Source organism: Abramis brama (assembly GCF_963993115.1).
Source record: "Abramis brama genome assembly, chromosome: 1".
Lineage (NCBI taxonomy): Eukaryota > Metazoa > Chordata > Actinopteri > Cypriniformes > Leuciscidae > Abramis > Abramis brama.
In genome coordinates, this window is record NC_139963.1 from 6,457,677 (window position 1) to 6,477,535 (window position 19,859).

The following is a 19,859-nucleotide window of genomic DNA, read 5'->3' on the forward strand; positions in this document are numbered from 1 at the left end:
AATAAATATAATGAACAAGACACCCAAAGTACTTATTTAATTCCATTCCAAATACATGTTTGTCAATCATTTTTTCTTTAATACAGATGTACAAATGTGTTTCCTTTTTAAATAAAAATTACAATGCATAACCCATAGAGATCGCAATGTCAGATAGTTTGGGAATATTCACACATAATGTATACACATAAAACATGATATCAGAGTTCATAAAACATGATATCAGCAAACTGCGCTGGACTGAATCTGACACGTCTGCCTTGCGCTCGCGAGAGCATTTCTGTGCTCTGAAGTGTGATCGCGAGCGCCGCCTTTGTGCCCCCGATGCGAACTTCGGCCAAGCTCGCACTTTAGCACCCTCCACACGAGTTAGGCCTACCCAGAGCCATAGAGAGAAAGAGTTGCGACACTCTTTGATGTCGCCGCTATGGCTGTCACGTGGTTCATGTAAGCCGCAATAGTTCCAAAACACACGCTGGCTGTCATGTTCTTCTATGGGACAGACAGCAGCGATTGCATTATTGAACGGTAAATATAAAATAAAACACACACCCAAGTACTTTTTCAGCTGTTATTGCATTATTGCATTTTGTTAATGTCAGTTTTGCATTTGGAGATAAGTTTTAGGCTATATTTTTGGAGGGAAAAGCATAGTGTTCATGTTCGCATGGGTAGTAGCACTGGCTTTAGCGGCTCTAACTTAACTTTTCCATATCATTCATCTGATGATGGACGTCTCATGATATTTATTTTAGCACAACTGGGCTGTATTAGGCTATTGATTCCCGTGATTTTGCTTATAAATTTTGATTCAGCCATTACACCTTCGTGATCACGCAAAGAGGTCTGCCGTGGCCGTCCGTTCAGAGTTCGCTTAAATATTTTTTATTAAACAATGACAGACAACAAAAATGTGTGCTTGTGTGTGAACAAGAAAAACAAAAACCAGGGGCAGGTGATCCATGAAACAGACAGGACTGGTGATCCCATAACAATCCTAGAGGTCCAGCATTGTTCTCACAAGCCGCTTTACTCAAGACAATAAAACATAATGAAAAGTTAGTATATCCCAAAAAATTAAATTAAATAAAAGTTGCTATAAAGGTGGTAGCGATTCATTACCGAACTCTTACTGTCACAGTGACAGCTGACGAAGTCGCGCTAGCTAACTAGCTAGCGCAGTGCTTGAAAATTGGTTGAAACATCCAACATAAAATATAAATAATTACGCTGTGCATGTACAAATGAAGACCAGTATAAGCATCGCAAAGGGCCTCTGATACAATATAGACAGTTGACAATTCAAAAGAGGTCGATATCTCAACAACTTAACTCTGGAACAACTCGACGCGCTGCAATGTAAGTGAATGGTGTCCAACGCTAAAATGACAGTGTTTGGAACTAATCCGATCTTCTAATCCCGGAAGTAGGCGGTTAAAAGCGCCGCCATTGTTTACAACGGAGGTCTATGGGAGTGTCGCAACTCTTTCTCTCTATGGCTCTGGGCCTACCTACCCAGAAATCATTGTGAACGCCCAATCAGATAAATGAGGGGAGGAGTTGTGTGGCTGTTTGACTTTCAGTGGCATGGCAGAGAAGAAGATTTTTAGGTGTAAGTTTTGTTAAGATATAATTACAGAGATTATCATCATAAATCACCCAGACATGGCTTTGACCAATAGCACAATTGATAATGAACACATTTAAACATATATGTTGCACTACTGCCTGAAACTGAATACTCTTATAGTGGGTAATTAACACAATACCATTTCCCATTATATAATGTGGACACCTTTTCATCTGGTCACAGTTCCCAGATCAGCACCCCGACAGAATTCAAGGCTGGTCCCTCTGGTGCTGTTGATGCTGATTTACTGGAGCCTTTCTTCACCTTTCCTGAGCCAGGACCAGCAGAAATGGAGGACACTGTGAAAGCAGGGCCTTCAGAGGCTGATCATACCTGTGGATCTACAACACCAGAGGGGATTCCTACACCGTCCACAAGGCCAAGTGCAGGGATGGAGAAAAAACCCTCAAATAGAAAGAGGCGTAGTGAGGAAACCTCCCTTGAAGTTATCAGAGAAATAGTAGCCAAGCAAGACCGTCGTCAGATGGAAGCAGAGCAAAGGAGGAACAGCAGTCTCTAAGAGCAGAACGGCAGATGGACCAGATGCTTTCAATATTAGATCAATTAGTGGACCGTATCATAAAACAATAAGTAATAATTCATCTTAGTTTTTGTTTTTTATAGTATTTATTTCAGTTTGTAGGTTATGTTATTTCGAGTATTGATTGATTTTGATTCTCATAGTAACTGTGTTCGTTGCTGGTGGCAAGTTATGCAAGTTTATGTTATTGTTACTGTTTCAAAGATTTGTGTATAATAAATGCTCTTGAGAATCACAATTTGCGCTCGTGGACTCGAGGTCTGCACTTCCTGACGTCACCAAGTGTGAACTCGAAGGAGGTCCACAAGGCCGGAGTGAGCCATTTGGGATCCAGCCCAAGGCTATCCTGGAGAAGGAGAAGGAGCCGTCCACCCTTCTGTCGCCGTCAGTCCATGAAGATTTTTTAATGGGATTGAAAGAAGCTTCAGACGGCAGATCGGCGGCGACGTCACGGCGAGTGCACAGTAGTTACATTTAAGGTGCAGTGTGTAGATTTTAGTGGCATCTAGTGGTGAGGTTGTGTATTGCACCCAACAGAAGTTACGGTGGCCGACAGGAGAAGATGCCGTCGTCTGAGACAGCAGAGAGTAGCCAGTTCAGCAATGAGGTTTCTTTACAAAGATGAATAAAGAAATTATGTTTACTTAATTATTCAGTAAAACGATATGTTATTGCGAATCATTTTGTTACTTGTTCATCATTGTGTCAGTGTTTTATTCGCTGACTTTAGCTAGCTTCTTTGCACGAAGAACAACATAATGACGAAACGCGTTTGTCCGTTTAGGGCCACTGTAGAAACATGTCTGCGCATTTCAATGTAAGGAGACCCATGGTGTAGAAACGGCTCATTCAAGGTAATAAATACATAGCGGTTCATTATGTGAGGTCTTCATACACCACTGAAAACATAGTTATGTATATGATATTGCATTTCTGTCAACAGATGCTCCTAAATATTACACAATGTACCTTTGACCGGAGGCGATGTGGCGGCGGCGTATATCAAAATGTATTAAAATATTACGTGATACTAAGAATGTTTGAACTAATACGTCGTCTGATACATACGTCGTCTCATACATACGTCGTCTCCATGTACGTCACCTTTTAAAAGTGTATGAAAGTTTGCATTAGTAGATGCATTTGTTATAGGCTATTGCTTTTAATGAGTTATTTCACAACAAGTGGCAATACTGCATAATAATTCTAAGTTTATTTCATGTTTGATAACTTCTGTTTTTGGCTGTTATGTTGGTGTTGAAGTGAAGTAGGCCTACAGCAAATCAATTAAACATGTTCTGACCAAGGCATTATTTTTTGCTTGGATGTTAAAGCTAGTCTCAGATGTTATATATTATCGAAGTTAAAAGGTTTTGACATTCCTAGAGGAAGTAAAAAGGGACTTTATATCAGAAGAGAACATTCTAAAACTGGGATTACAATGAATGGTTCTGGCTTTGGGAAGAGGACATTTACCCAGAATACAAAGTATGAATTTGTGATGTTCGGGAGTATAACAGCAAATTCTAAAGCTAAACCCTGAAAGACGAGGCTGTGATATTAATGTTGGCCACTAGAGAGAGACACAGGAGTCGTCGTTTCAGCCTAATGTTTTTCACTAGTTTCGATTCCTTTTAATGGAATTAAAGGCATTGATTGATCTAGTTAATTTGTTTAATTATGGTGTACAAACACTAGCCTATAGTTTTATATAGTTTACATAGAAATCTGTGAAATGTGCATCGCTAATATTTTATATAATGGGTGGAAAATATTTACGTCATCATTTGTGTTTCCTCTGCAGGTCGGGAATCAGGATAGAGCAGATGCGGGTGAAATATCCAAGGCTATTTTTAAAATATCAAATAATGTTTATTGCTTATAATATTTTATTTACATAATTGATGCGTTTTAAATGACACCTGTTACCAGCTGCTACACTCAAAAAAATATATATTTTTTTAATGCTATTCACTTTGAACAGTTAATTTTCATTTAACTTCATTGTATCAGGTTTCTCTTTCAAACACGATTGCATCATGTTAAACTAACTTGAAACTGTTACTCTTTGGCTTAACTAAATATTATCATTTTGAAAGAACATGTTTCAGTCAAATAAATAAGAGAATTAAATAATTCACACATATAATAACCATGCTTTATTTAAATGTTTTAAGCGGGAGCTCATCGTGTGTTATTTGGAGCGCAAGCTGGAAACTAAAAGGTAATTTTTCAATCTATTTGCATCTGTGTTATTAGAGTATTAGGCAGATATTTTAATATGTCGGTTGATATTGATGCATTTATTGCAAAAATTATTTGTATAATGGAGCCTTCTGAATTTAAATATAGCGTGAGGCCTTGAGGGATGCGGATAGTCGTCATGCGGTTAACCAATCGTAGCCTACATGTAGTAAAGTATAAAACCAATATTTATTCACTGCTTATGTTAAGTGTCTTAAACCAGTACCCATGTATATATTTAGTGTAGTTCAGGTCAGTTTTTCAAGTTTATGTCGAGTCCGCTTTTCTCACGTGAGTGACGTTTTTGACGGCCTTTATCTCGAAGTGAATTATCACCCTTTTTTAATACCATTTATGTAGATGCCTGCGGTTTGTTTAATTAATTGAGCCGTGTTTTTGAATACACGTCATGTCTCACCCAGCTAATTTTACTGAAGTCAAACTTTTAGATTTTAATTTGTGCTGATTGATTATATTACCCCTATTCTCATTTATTGTTCCTGTAGTACGGCATTAAACACAATGTTTATTCTGTGTATGTTGAGTCTTAAACAAGTAACAAGACATTAATACATTGTGGAAAAGTTTACCTGACAAGTTATAAAGTACAATGAGCTGATTTAATTTAGTTAAGTAAACTTCAAATTTAAGTTCAGCCAACTAAAGTTAAGTTTTCTAAACTACATCCAATAAGTTCAGCCAACTAAATTTAAGTTTTCTAAACTACATCCAATAATAAAATGCTCCTGTTAATCTTGAGTACCTATAGAGTAGTATTGCATCCTTCATATCTCCAAAAAGTCTTTAGTTTTATTATATTTATAAAAGAAAGATAGGCTGTACCGAGTCTTTCCGGAAAAAAACAAGCGGCCGGAGGCGGCCCGTGTGGGCGAAGCTAAAGCTGTGCTAACTCGCCGAGCTAACAACAACACACAGAGACATTTGAAGCAGTTTGACATTTGAACCGCCTGCGACCGCAAACCTTTATCATTGTGACTGCTCGATCCTTAAGCATTAGACGATCTGCAAATCCGTCAATCTGGGCTTTGTTTATAAAACAATCATCGTCGAAATGCAGGGAACAAACAGCCTTGCACAACTCCGTTTTTGCCCCGGAAAAACAAACTGCATCCACTGTTCCTGTAACGCTGGGTTCTTTGGGAAGCTGAACACGGTAAGCTTTCCCTCACATCCAAAAACACACTTTGGAGACATTCTTGAACATATCCTATGCAGCGCTGCCGATGATTTCCTGTTGATGTGCGCGGTCTCGTTCTCCTCTGGTCGACGTGTGCGCGGGCGCGCTTTTCCGAGAGAAATGCTCAAGGAGTTCCACTCTCGTCTACGTCATTAGATCCACGATCGAAAAAAATCAGCCGAAACTTGTACCAACCCGGAAGTAAGATTTTCGGCAGAGAAATTCTCCGTTATTCGTACAAAATATTTTTTTTTAAACTTTGGCCATGTTTAGCATGAGAATCCATCTCTTTAACACTGTAAACAACTCTGAATACATGAAACACCTTTGTACCCTCCCTTTAAGTAAGACAGACAATAATATTGTCTAATATTAAATGTCCCCAACTAAGCAAGCCAAAAGCCAAGGCAACAGTGGCAAGGAACCAAAACTCCATCAGTGACAGAATGGAGAAATAAACCTTGGGAGAACCCAGGCTCAGTCGCTCAGTTCTCCTCTGGCCAACGAGCGAACAGTGTATGATTATGATCCAGGCAGCGTTACAGGTCAGAAGTCAGATTGGATCAGAACATTCAGAATATTTATCCAGTTCCATCTGATTGGAGGTCGGAGTCACGGCGGTATGTAGACGAGTTTGAGGATCAGTGCTGATGGCTGTTGTGTCGATGAGGCCTTCACAGGGCTGATGAGGCTGGCACTTCAGGGATGCGTTGTGGATGGGTCCAGGCGCAGGTCCACCACCTGATCTGGATTAGGCCCGGATCCGGCTGACTTCAGTAAACCTTGGAATAAACAGAAAGACTAACATTAGCGTAGATGCCATTCTTCTTATGATATAACGAGTACATCAGGTGTTATGTACACAATACTTTTTTTTTTTTGCAATGAACTGCAATGAAATTGCAGAAAACAACCTCATGGAAAGGTGTTTTACACCTGTCTCAATGCGTGGATTAATCTGTTACATAACATTAAACAAGATCAACCCACAGTATTCAATATAGAAACATCCTTTGTTCCAAAAGAAACCGTTTAAACATTGTTAAACACATTAAAGACCTATGAATTGGCTTAAATGCCATTTTAATATCAACTAAGTTACCAATTTTTTATGCTCTCAAGCTTAAACAAATTAAACTAAACACTCTAAAATGCCACTCCCACAACATACCAACAAATGATACATCTTGTTCACAACATTTCTTTCAAAAAGAAACTCTGTAATATGGAGTTCCATTTGTGCCGAAATTATGTCCATGTCTGTCTGTCTATGCTGTGTGTCGTATTCCATGTCTATGTGTCTGTTCACTGTCTATGTCCATGTCTGTCTGTCTATGCTGTGTCATCTTCTATGTGTCTGTTCACTGTCTATGTCTATGTCTATGTCTGTCTATGTGTGTTGTCTTCCATGTCAGTGATTGTCCTCTTTCTCCTCCAGCAACACTTGCATTAGATTTTCCTTCTGCTAAACTAGATCTGTGTGTGATTCCAGTAGAGAGACAAACATCAGCTGAGTGTTTCATTCATTTCAGCTTTATTCACACCTGAGGTCTGACGACACCAGATATGAGACCGAGAGCAGAACTCACACTTTGAGACTGTCCCCCTCTAAAAAATGACCATAAAGGTCGTATGTGCAATCAGCTTATTATGACCTATACTTACGTTTTAAAGTTAAACGCCCTTTAGTGCTCCTTTTAATAACGACGGTGTCGTGTGTCATGAAATGGCATTTGACCGTCATACCAATCATAATAGTATTTGTTTTATCATTGTATTTACTCGAGATTAATACAGAAAACTGAGATGTGTAATTAAAATTTATTTAGGCTATATATTTTTAATGTATTTGATGTGCTTTTCTTCTTCAAAAAGCCGTATTGGAAAGTAAAGAACCACATCAAAACAATTAAACTCTTAGAAAAAAAAAAAAAACGATGAACATGTTTTAAAAGCACTACAGGTGATAAAACCGTGACATATAATCAAGTAGTGATTTTAAAACATTTTCAGCATTTTTATAGATAGATTTTTTCTTCAGTTCAGCTAAAATCACCATTTGACCACGTTCTAGTGGTGCTGAATAAATAAATAAAAAATCGATGAACCAAGAGGAAGAAGAAGAAAAGGAGGGAGGCGTGGCGTGGCCAGGTGTTTTCCTGACAGTCCCAGTGCAAGGTCGGTAGTAGGTAAGGTGTGAATTTTAAGTATGCTATTGTTTTTTTATATATTTATAAGTAGTTGTGTGTGTTTTTTGTAATTTATGTGGAACTAAATGAGTGCATTTTGACATCTCGGTTACAAATCAGTTGCGATTGGCATTTTACTCATTAAGAAAGTAACTGTTACGTTACTTCATTGCTAACGTTACCTACTAGCTAGCTTCATCGCTAGCAGCATGTTGCTATTTCACATGCATAATCTGCAATTTCTGTCATATTGCCACAAATAATTTCAGCCTAATGTATCCCAAACTGTAACGTATGTTTTCTCTTTAGAGAAAAAGGTAGTTTCAGCATTATACAAGTAGTATCAGGTCACAACAGTTTTACAGCTATCCAAATTATTTAAATTCAGGGTATCAATTCAGCTAGGTATATAACATTTTAAAGAATTAAAAAATATATAAAAAATGCAGTAATGGCAAAACCGGTTGACGGAATCCAGTTCAGATTCATTGTTATTGCCTATTTTAGATTATAGCCACAAGTCAAGTCACCTTTATTTATATAGTGCTTTTTACAATACAGATTGTTTCAAATCAGCTTAAAAAAAAACAAAAAAACATATTAATTTAGTTAATGAAAACAGTGATGTCATCATCCAGCTCAGTTCTCATATAATGGTGCCAATGCAGGCAGATCAATAATATTGTTGAATATTAAGTGTCTCCACTTCACATGCAAAATAAAATGTATTTAATAATACCCACTAGTGCATTCAGATTTATAGACACGCACAGGTTGACAAGGACCAGTCCGTGCCCACTCTTACAGAGCCCTGGTTTGTTTTGTCTAATCATCTCATCTGTTTGTTTTCAGGTTTTTCTACCCATCCTTTATCACTGAAATATTTTACAAATCAATCGGTTCTTTTAAGAGCCAGTTTCTTTTTCCTCCTCTCTCTCTCTTTCTCTATTTCTCTCTTTCCTGTGTTGTATTTCTTTGTGCTTTTACTTTATCCCTTAATTATTTCGATTTAAAAACATCTACAAATGGCATCAGAGTCATTAAAACAATTTAATGAATGGCTGGAAGCAGCAAAAACCATGGCTGATGAGTTGGAAACCCCAAAAGTAAAGTTTTTCATTATTCATTATACATATTTCATTATTTCTCTATCATGGTATTTACCTAAATTTAAAAGAAAATGCCTCTGCAAATGCTTCCCCCAAATGTATCATTTAGTTTTTACTTTCAGACTAAAAAGAAAAGGAAAAAAAAAGGGAACTGAAGTCTCCAATGTCTCCTGGAGGAAGAGAGACCAGCATGGGTACATCCTACCACAACGTGTTCAGAAGAGTCGATCTGGTCAGTGAAATACACTGCATACTGTTGTTCACAAGTGTCTCAGCTTTTGGTCAGCAGTGATGTTTTCTATATCATTACATGTTGTGTTTGCAGTTAAACCTGCCGGCACTAGGGAGCTCTCAGAGGTCGAGGAGGTGCAAATTAATGATATTCTGCAAGAGGGACCAAGTCTTGGTAAGCATATTGAATTGAAAGCCTAAATAATTTCAGCTTTTATATTTAAATTGAAAATGTCACATATAGGCAACTGTAAAAGTATGTAATTCCCATTTACATCATGCATATGAAGTGACAAAGCCATATAAGAAATTGCTAATTTGCTTTATTAAAATGCATTATTGCAATTGGCTTTTTCTTTATTATTATTTTTTATTAATTTAGATCAACATCTTCAGAGGCTAAAAAACCTGCTAACTTCTGTCACTGTCTCTGCATCAGTGGAAGTAGAAGAGACACCCAGCATGTCTGCATGGACCAAAAGACAGGTCATCTCTGAAAAGAAATTCAGGGCTGCAATGCCAGAGATCTTGAACTGCATGTCGGCTGCAGAGACAGTGACCCAGCTTTGCTGTCAACAATGCAGAACTGTTGATGCTCTTGTCCGGTGCTTAGACTGTGTCCCCTCAGGAAATCAGTGTTTCTGTTCATCATGTGACACCGAGATCCACAGAAAAAATGTTTTCCATGATAGGGAAGCGATGTTTGATGGTTTTTTAAAACCCATTCCACCAACATCCGTAGTGGTGGCTGATGAAAGTGGCCAATATCAACTCCGTGAACAAGGCATGTTCAGATAATGTAGTAGGTGCCCTCTGCAGTGTCCTTTAACTGAATCTTTTGTTGAGTAAATGTGTAGACATTACTGATATTACTTTCTGAAATGTGATTTACTGCAGTGTGTGTGCTTCAAGTTCCTCCACCGATAAAAATCTGTTCCTGTGGTCCAAACCAAGACTTCAAAATTATCCCAGGAAAGCAGACCGTATTGGTGACTATCAACGGCATGTCTTGTCACTTCCTTCTACCTTTTTATATCCGACCAGATGAAGTCAAGCATAATAATGGCTTACTATATTATTTTGTCCTGTGCTGTACAAATACTGGTCAAATAGTAAACACATGTTTGTTTTAAGGTCCATACAACCTGTGTCTGCCGTGTATAAGCTGTCCACTTTGTTCTTCCAGATGGTCTCCTGGGATTAGTGACTTGCTTCAATACAGAGACTGGCCAGCAACCACCAGCTGCCAAATGCTGTTTAAGTTTGATCTGTTCACATCATTTGAGCAGATGAAATTAGCCAGCCCAGCTTTATCCCAACAAGCATTTCTCAGAGTGCTTGAACATCGATGTCTTTGCACTGGTCGGGTAAGGGCTGTTTTTATTTCCAAAGTGTTTGAATTCCAGACTTCAAAATCTTTTATTACCCAAAATAATACCATCCTTCTTTCCAGACGGGTAGTATTTGTGGTGATACCTTCTTCCACAGAGTCTTTCGGGAGTTTGCCTTCTGCAATTTTAAGAAAGAAGATCTGTGCCTGATGGTGCCCTTTAAATGCCCAGCATGCACACCAGACACGCCGGCTATATCTGCAGACGCTAATAGAAAACATCACCGGTTCAAGAAATCCAAAGGGTAAGTGTAATCTTTTTTTCTTTTCTTTTTTAATGTGGATATAGGGTGGTGCAGTGGTGTTTGTGTGTCCATGCTGCATCTCTCCTGTCACCCAGTGCTAGATGCGATGGTCTCTAGACCCCCCATGCCATGACCCTCTAAAGGAAAAGCAAGTATAGCTATTGGTTGAATGGACTGATAGTTATTTATAGAGAAACTGTACTTTACCTTATTTCTGTAAAAAATAACAATCATTTTGTGGCATCTAAACATATTTCTTTAACATACTTTTCTTCGGCTCTAGTCATTATATAATTATACTTTTATTTGAAATTCATGGAAAGTAACAAAATGTGTCAAATGTGTGATTGCTTCACATTCAAACGTAAATGCTTTTACAATTTAAAGAGTGTTTTGAAAGATATAGCACTGTTTTAAACAAGCTTGTTATATTACAGTTCTACGACAGCAATCTGGTAAATTGTTCAGGAACTTTTTCTCCCTTCTGTAGCCTGAAGACACAAACACAAATAAAGATTTAGTTATTTATTTTTGTACTTTAAACAGTATGTTTTTTACTTCTTACACAAGTTAATTCCACATTACAGCATTAATTTCCACAGGACAAATACAAGCTGATACTCTAAACACAGTGATCCAGATCAAATGTGATTCATACAGACTAAAATGTGTGGCACCTTTATGGTTAATTGTCATATTAATTTAGGTGAATGCAACGTTTAATCATTATTATGTAATTGTGTTGGCGATGAATTCCTCTTATTTAACAGGACAGACGAACCGTCTCTTTTTGATGGACTGTTCATCGCACAAGATGCCAAAGTATCTGCCTTTGTTGACCAAATTAGAAGCCAGATGTTAAGTGTAAGGATTTCTTTCACTCTTTTTAATTGAATGTTTTCTTGTCCTGGGATTACATGTAACATATTGTTTCTACTTTCAGAGGACAGGTCATGATGTCTGCGGACCGGCAACATTTCCAGCAGGCAGAGAAATAGCACAGAAGTCCAGGGCCAAGGTGGATGAAGAGGGCCTTGAAATAGCTGTGTGCAGACATGAGTCTCGCTGCAAGGCTTGAGCCACTACCGTGGAGAAATATATGCCGACCCAATGTTCCTGCAGAAGGAGCTGGCACAAGCTGCAAATGCAACACTCTTTTGTATGGACATTGCTTGCAGGTAGATAGCCATTGCCAAATGATAACTGAAGTTTTTACTGATGTTTTACCTTTATTAATATATGCCATGCATGGGAATAACACCATGACTAGCTAAAAATCACACATTTTTTATATTATGGAATTAGAAAACGAATATGGCTACTACCTTATCAGTGCTGATATGACAAATTACCATACATATGACTACATACTGGAGTGTTACAGGAATTGTACTAGTCACTTAGATCCTGGTTTGTCTCCTTACCAGTTTTGGCAATTTTCCCTTTACAGGCACTGGCCTTATTTGGAAAAGATGGCAGAAAAGTTATCCGAGCTCCAACCACTTCCCATGATGAAGCCTTTTCTATCTGTAATGCATGCCAAGGCTCACACTGGCAAATGTGAGGTGCTGTGTGTGAGTTAAGTTTACGTTTTAATGTTTTAATGAAACATCCTTACAGCATCAGAAAAATGTAGCTTGATTATTATCTCGGTAAATATGCACGTTTCATAAGTCAAAAGTAGTAAACATTATTGAAATACTTTAATGCAGTGGTTTTCAGACCTGTCCTGGAGGACCCCAGCACTGCATTGTGTACAGTATGTCTCCCTTATCTGACACACACAATTCAGGTCTTGCAGTCTCTACTAATGAGCTGATGAGTTAATCAAGTGTGTCATATAAGTGAGATATACAACATGTGTAGTGCTGGGTATCCTCAAGGACAAGTTTAAAACCACTTATTTAGTGTCTGTGTGTGTGTGTGTGTGTGTGTGTGTATATATACAGTATATATATATGCTTATGAACTTTTTAAACATAGTTAACATCACTATCAGCGATCACACTGTTACAACAGCACTGGTCATTCTGGTTTAACCGCAGGGTTGTTTGCAGGATATGCTTCCTGATCCCGTCCAGAAGTTCTGACTGCACAATTGCAGTTGTGAAAGCTTTTCTTTCATTGTTATCCTACCTCAGAACATTTTATATTATCAAAATTTGCTCATGGCACCAAATTCAATTGATGATACACAAACTAATAAATAAGATTTGAATGATAAAGGTCTTGGTCTTCTTCTTGGGAGCAGGTTAGGTGGGGCGGGAGAAGCCAGGAGGCTGCAGGAAACACTGTTGGTGAAGAGCTGGAACAGGTCAATAGCTTCCTTTCAAGCGCAGCTCTTACTACAAACTACAGGACCAAGTCAGGTAAAGGGTTAACCAGTGTGTTTGACACAATGCTAGATTGTACAATTGATTTGTTCTTATTGGTTTTGTTTTTTTATAGGCAGAGGAGATATGATTACTGTACTTGCCATGGGATGGAGCAATAGGAAGGTGGAGAGTCTCCACAAGACACTGGCGAAAAGATTTGTCAAAGTAAGAAGCCTAGACTGCACGTTAAGGTGTTTCCTGGGCCCTGGAGACACTATGAATGTGATTGTGCTCTCCCCTGCATTTTTTTCAGGGGCAATTGTGGTTAATTTTGCAGTGATACTGTGTTTTCTGTCATTGTTTTCTCTTTTTAAATAGACTACACAGAGAGCAGAGATGGAAGCAGCCGATCTTGAGAGTCTCAAGCAGGAGTTAAACATCTCTATGGAGGATGCAGATCGGTGGGTGTGTGATGGCAAGCAATGGGCAGCCACTGGTATGTAATATAGTCGCTGGTGTTTACATTTCCATATATATTTGTCTACATTTTTGCAGTGATACTGTGTTTTCTGTAATGGTCGACTTTGCTTATTTCTGGTTTTCAAGAGAGACACAGGACTCACAGTAGCAGGAAGAGCTCCAGAGAGAAATCCATGAGATTATTTATTCCATCCGAAGAAAGAAGCATGATCTGTGTCGACAAAATGGTATTTGATACTACATCACTCAACTTGCATTTTGTAATTGTTATTTTTTTTCTACAACAAAATCCAAATCCGGATAATTTTGATCCAGATTAAATGTTTTGAACAACTGGCCCATAGTGATAATCTGATAGTTATTGTTACTCGTGTAACACACACTCTATACTAGTAGTGGTCATCACTTTTCTTTTATATATAAGAGCTGCAATAGCCAAACACATTTAAGAAGAAAACCATATCTATTCTGAAATGGCAAAATCCAACCCAAGCATGAAATAACTCTGCCTACCAATTAGATATCCTTTCAATATGTCTTTAATAAAAATAAAAAATCTTAATACTGGGATGAGCATTTCTTTAACTTTCTGTTATATTGTAGTGTGATGTTTCAGTTGTTGTCAACTATGTGTATTGGCTGCATTATTATATGCATACTTAAGGGATGATACAGTTAGGATATTGTTATATTATTACCCTTATAAAGTTCTTCATCAATATTATTCTCAAGGCCCTCAGAATGACTAGTGAAGAACACTGTGCTAGACGTAAAGCTGAATATGTTGTGTGTTAGTGTTTGAAGTTTTTTCCCCTCCACTTTTATTATCAGAAATAGTGTCGAGTCTCCGCTTGAAGAGGCGAGTGTTTGAGCAAGTCCTGCTGGTCAGGCGCATGGAGGAGGAGAAGATGATCATTGTAAAAGAGATGACTCAGCATTATCAACATCTAAAAAAAACATTGGACAAACTGGACAGTCTTCTTCGGGAGACTAAAGAGGACATCAAGATCCATAGTATGTACGAAAAAATTTTTTTATTTAATGTGCAAAAATATGCTGATCCCACTAACCAGGATGTTATAGTTTCCTGTAAATATTGCTTCAAAAAAATCACAATACTTGTTTTTTATGAAATGCTGCTTAATTATCAATGTCAATTTTCTTCCCTTTTTCCCTGAAGATCCGCCTAGAGAGCTGAGCGAAGAGGGACACAGGGGCTCTACTGCTGTATCTTACACAAGCGGCACATTCTCCAGCAGAAACTTGCAGCATCACCAGCACCTGTGGCAGTGTCAACACACACCCTTCCTTCTTCTCGCTGGAGGAAGATGTTGAAGAGGAGAGTGAGGACAACTGCAGTCCACAACTTTCTGAAGAAGAGCTTTAAAGTTTCAGCACAAACATTGGAAGCGTTGGATTCATCATCTTCCCAAAATCAGATTTTGAGTTTTGAGTCTGGAAATGAAATATTTTTCAGATGAATTAAAATAAATAAATAAGTAAAAGTCATTCTTACCCTGAGCTACTGTGTCACATCTACATTTTCTAACTCTTTGCAGATTTGAATAACAGAAGGGTCTACATTACCCATAAGCCTCTGTCACCATTGTTATAGAGGCATCGCTTGCTTACTTGTTACTTTTATATTCCATATTTTACACGTGGCATTACATTACACCTACAACTGTTAAACATAATTGTTATTATTTATTGCACATTTAATAAATATATTAACATATACGTTTTGGTCGTTGAGGCAATATATTTAATATTACATTTAGCATATGCATATTAATTTGTATGCACAGACTTAATAATTAATCTCAAGTTTTATATCCCATTTTAAAACTAATTAATTTGAATAAAACTGACAAATACTCTTTATTTTCTATCAAATGTACAAAATACAAGCCAGTTTAGAGTGCCAAAATTGACTCAAAATGTTGCACTGAATGTTGATACCTATATGGATTGAAAATATATAAGAGAGAGAGAGAGGAGGAAGAGTGCGTGTAAGAAGTGGTGAACAAGGAGGAAGAGGATGAGGATGATGAAGAGCATGTGTGGAGAACACTGTCAAGGCTGGATCTGGCTTTAGGGTTTTTCTCTTTGCCTCCAGAGATGACAGTGTGTCTGTGATGTGGACAAACTCCTCCGCCAGAACATGAAGACGCGATGCTGAAGCAGAACACATGTAAAATCTCTCTCACTGACCTTGATTTTGCAGTTGCACAACTCTTTTGAGTGACTGTAACATGCTTTTCATTCAGAGTTTTTTACTGTAACCTTTTGGACTTCTGCAGTTGGTCACTGTATTTTCACAGTATGCAAGTGCTGAATATACAGACATTCGATACTATACAATATTCAGTACAATACTATACTTGCAGTGCATACAGTAATTTATTCACCTTACTAATGTTAGTAGTCATTACTATACATTTTACGTAATTGCAAATTGTGTTTACTTTGTGTAACCCTGTTAATTTTGCCCCAATAAAGTCCTGAAATGACCTTTAATGCAAACACTCAAAACTAGAGTAAAGTTCAATATCTAGTTCGCCACTAGGTGGCAGGGCACAATACATACAACCGGCACATCCGGGAACTTAACTGTAAATTTCGTAACCGCCCCCTTTTAGGGGAAAACAAACCAGACTTCCCATAGACTTCAATACAAAATAACGGCACAAAACAACGTCCGTACACAGCCGGCAGACGTGTATAACTTCAGAAATCACTTAGATGAAATATGTCGAGTAATTATATGTCCACATTGTCTTCCATAGAGCGTGAATGATACATTTATAAACTTAATTTGGGCAACTTAAAAACATGTCCCTTTCATTCTACCAGCGTCAAATTGGTCTAACAACCCCACCCAGTGGCCAGAAGTGTCCCGGACATTTACTCGTACCTCATCGAGTCACCAGGTAGCCAGTGAATGATTTTACTTCGGTTTTAAGAAGTAAACATATTTAAATGTATGATATTATGTCTTTATATTTAGAGTAGCTACCGAGTGCACTTTTCTGTCCAGCCATATAACTAGCCTGATTTAGCTTTCGATAGCATCATCCGTAATTCATGATATTTCCATAACAGCAAGATATTGATGATGATGGCAGGAGATGGGCATAAATAGGCCTACATGGAAATGCTGTGTGGAAAAATTTAATTAAATACAAATACATAATAGGGGTAGCCTACTGTGTGAAAAAAAAAAATGTTTAAATACAAATTACATGTTTGTAGGGTTAGTACACGTCCTCAAACCGATACTGTGTATGGCGTTCGTCGGTTTGTTTTCCCCTAAAAGTGGGCGTGAACCTTTTCAGAGACGTTCTATGACGCTACGCCGGTTGTATGTATGAAACGTTCTTCTTCTGCTGTTTTTCTGCCATTCGCCTTGCCTTAAAAAAGCCTGGAAAAAACGGGAGCCAGAGCAGAAGTAAATATTAGGATTGAAACTGATTTAGAAAACGAAATATATCCTCGAGGTTGAACTACATTGAAAATTAGATGACACCTGTTGTAAAACAAAGTTATCTCGGTGAGTAAAAATGATCATTTTGTGTTGATTAGCTTGAAGTTAAAATGGTGAAATTACTAAAAAGTTTACATTTCAACGTTACAGTGGATTAAAAAAACCCAGTCTGGCTATCTACAATAGCAGTGGATGTTACCACACAGGTACATTTTGTTGTATATTTTAGTTGTACATCTGTTGTATATTTTGGTACAATGAGAAATGCATTTTGAAAGGAAATAATTTTGTTTTGAGTCAAGTATGTCAATTTTGAGTTACTATGCTATACTGTACTTTTGTTTGTCCAATTCCATTTTATTGATTTTAATTTTAAGTTGTGTTATTGAGCATATGGACTTTTAAATGATGAAAAGATGGAAAAATGACATTTAGTTGAACATTAGTTAATTTTCTTCACATTTTTGTGTAGACTGTTTTTTTTTTTGAGGCTTCTTCTGGTCCCGGATCCCTGGTGTTCTTCCCACCGAAGCTGGATTCCTCTCTGTTCGCCCGGCGCCTGGTTCCCTGGTCCACTGCCTGAACTAACAGCGCTGCAACGGCTCCATTGGGTGGTTTGATATGGACGCTAAGTATTGAAGGGGTGGTTGGACAGTTAAAATATTCTGAGTGCACTCAAGGGTAACAATTTTTTTCTTTGAAAGATTTTTCCTTTTGTTTTGTTTCATGAGATCTCAAAGTTGTGTCCGATTTGTTAACATCAATGGTACTAATGCTGTGTGAACTGAACTAAATATTGAATTTTGAATAAGAAAATAAGAAAAATAATCTGAATAAGAACTACATTTAAACTTTATTCTATTGTCCTGTGCTTCCTTTGGAGTGGAATCTATGAGTCCTTTGACCATATGATTAGTACATAACCAGCCTCCTCATCGAATCTAGATTTAGATAACTCCTACAATAGATTCTTAGCCTGCCTATGAGCAGAACTACCACCGTAGGGTTACATTTGTTACAATATACTTTTTTCCTGTAACTGCATGCTTTGGATTCTGTGTTCTCCATTTTTTGATGTAGTGTCTAATGAATGATCTGTAGTGTTTATAATATTGACTTGTTGTGTGTATGATCTGAAAGCATTGTTTGATTTTGAGCATAAAGATAAAATGGTTTTGAGGCAATTGTTGTATTTTGCCATAAGAGTCAGAGGTTCTCTGAATGTGGTGTGAAAATTTGGTTTTGTGTTTAAGGTTTTGAGAAAGTGAGTGATAGTTTCAAGAAATGTGTTTTAGCAATTCAGAAAAACTGTAATTTGAATAAAACTGACAAATACTCTTTATTTTCTTCCTCACTTTACATTAACATTAACTACAATACTACTCATGAAGAACAATACAAACTACAGTGTATTTATATTTTATATATTATAAATATATATTCATTATTATTTTGCACCATGATCTATATCCTTAACGATAATTAACGTGATCATAGTGCCCCGAATGCTGATACTGATGTTCTTCATTTTATAACCTATTTTTGCATTTTGCTCACAAGTGGCCAAAGCAGGATATTAGTTCATAACAATACACACAAGTTAATGTACACATCATTCATATTACTTTTGCTTTATTTGCTACCAATAATTACACAGAGACAAGCATATGCAAATATAATGCCTGTGAAACATTGTGTTGAAGGATTTTACTCCTTTAATTTATTACAGCAATAAAAAATCCTGTATATAGATGGATATGTGCGGTTAGGGTTAGATACATTAGTGTGTGTGCGTGTGTGTGTGTGTGTGTGTGTGTGTGTGTGAGAGAGAGAGGGAGAGAGAAAGCGTGTCTGTATGTGAGAGAGAGTGTGTCTGTCTGTGTGTGAGAGTTTGTATGTGTGAGAGACGTGTTAGAAAGTGTGTGTGCCTACAGTATGTTTCTGAGAGTGTGTGTGTGAGAGAGAGTGTCTGTGTGTGTGCATGTGAGAGAGTATATATGTGTGAGAGATTGTATGTCTGTGTTTGTGTGAGTGTGTCTGTTTCTGTGTGAGATAGTTTGTATGTGAGAGGTAGAGAGAAATTGTGTCTGTGTGTGAGAGTTTGTATGTGTGTGAGAGAGAGTGTGTGTGCCTGTGTTTGTGTGAGAGAGTGAGTCTCTCACAAAATCATGATTAATCTGATAAATTCTGCCATTTGTAGTTGTTAAATGTGTAGCAAAGACAGGGGTTTCCCATGGCAATGATTATATCTCTCAGGCCAATAACAAGTTTTGCAATGAATGGGTGATTTCATAACAGAGGATAAATCTGGACTACATTACCCAATTATCTCAAAGCCCAGTGGCGGGTGGGCGTGTCGTGGGGCGTCGTTTAAAAGCATTGTTCTCGTATTAATAGTATTCAATCACTGTCTTCCTTGTGTTCTTCCTGCAGAGAAAGGAAGTACCAGCTTCAGATGCTTCTAACCCAAGGCCCAAAAGTATCTTGGTCTATCCTCCCATACACACATTATAGATTTAAAAACACATCTTGACTGTGGGTGTAGCCGGCGCGCTCTGCACTTCGCCGACTACTGCGTTGTGTTCTGGTGCACTGATAACAGGACACTGACTTTCCTCAAGGCACTTTATTCAGCTCAACTGTTCAATTTCAAAGAGAGCAAAAGTTCAGGATTCTATCGTCACTCAGAATCAGCCTCTCTCAATCACGTAGAATGCAGACTCAACATTTAAATCACATTCAAAAATCAGAAAATAAAATACAAAATAATAATTAAACATATCACATTAGGCTCATATAT

General features: G+C 37.6%; 2 protein-coding genes and 1 long non-coding RNA gene across 3 annotated transcripts in view; all 3 read left to right on the forward strand.

Moving 5' to 3' along the window:
• Positions 1-376: 376 nt before the first annotated feature.
• On the forward strand, positions 377-2,200 carry LOC311079944 (uncharacterized protein). Its single transcript, XM_084109670.1, has 2 exons — positions 377-528; positions 1,814-2,200. The coding sequence occupies exons 1-2, from the start codon at positions 485-487 to the stop codon at positions 2,148-2,150; spliced, it is 381 nt and encodes a 126-aa protein (XP_083965796.1). The 5' UTR covers positions 377-484; the 3' UTR covers positions 2,151-2,200.
• A 7,844-nt stretch (positions 2,201-10,044) lies between these two features.
• LOC311079881 (uncharacterized protein) overlaps positions 10,045-19,859 on the forward strand; it is a 518,544-nt gene continuing 508,729 nt past the window's right edge. The window contains exon 1 of the mRNA XM_084109604.1: positions 10,045-10,509. The gene's annotated coding sequence lies outside the window, so the exon portion shown is untranslated. The remainder of the gene's footprint in view (positions 10,510-19,859) is intronic.
• LOC311080026 lies at positions 16,976-18,794 on the forward strand. Its single transcript, XR_014605500.1, has 3 exons — positions 16,976-17,125; positions 17,210-17,265; positions 17,532-18,794. It is a non-coding gene; the product is annotated as an uncharacterized lncRNA (long non-coding RNA).

Excerpts from the sequence above, each read along its gene's own strand:
- LOC311079944 (XM_084109670.1), top strand. The coding sequence starts at position 485 with ATGTTCTTCTATGGGACAGACAGCAGCGATTGCATTATTGAACG. Across the intron at positions 529-1,813 it reads AGCGATTGCATTATTGAACG|TTCCCAGATCAGCACCCCGA; the intron begins GTAAATATAAAA and ends ATCTGGTCACAG.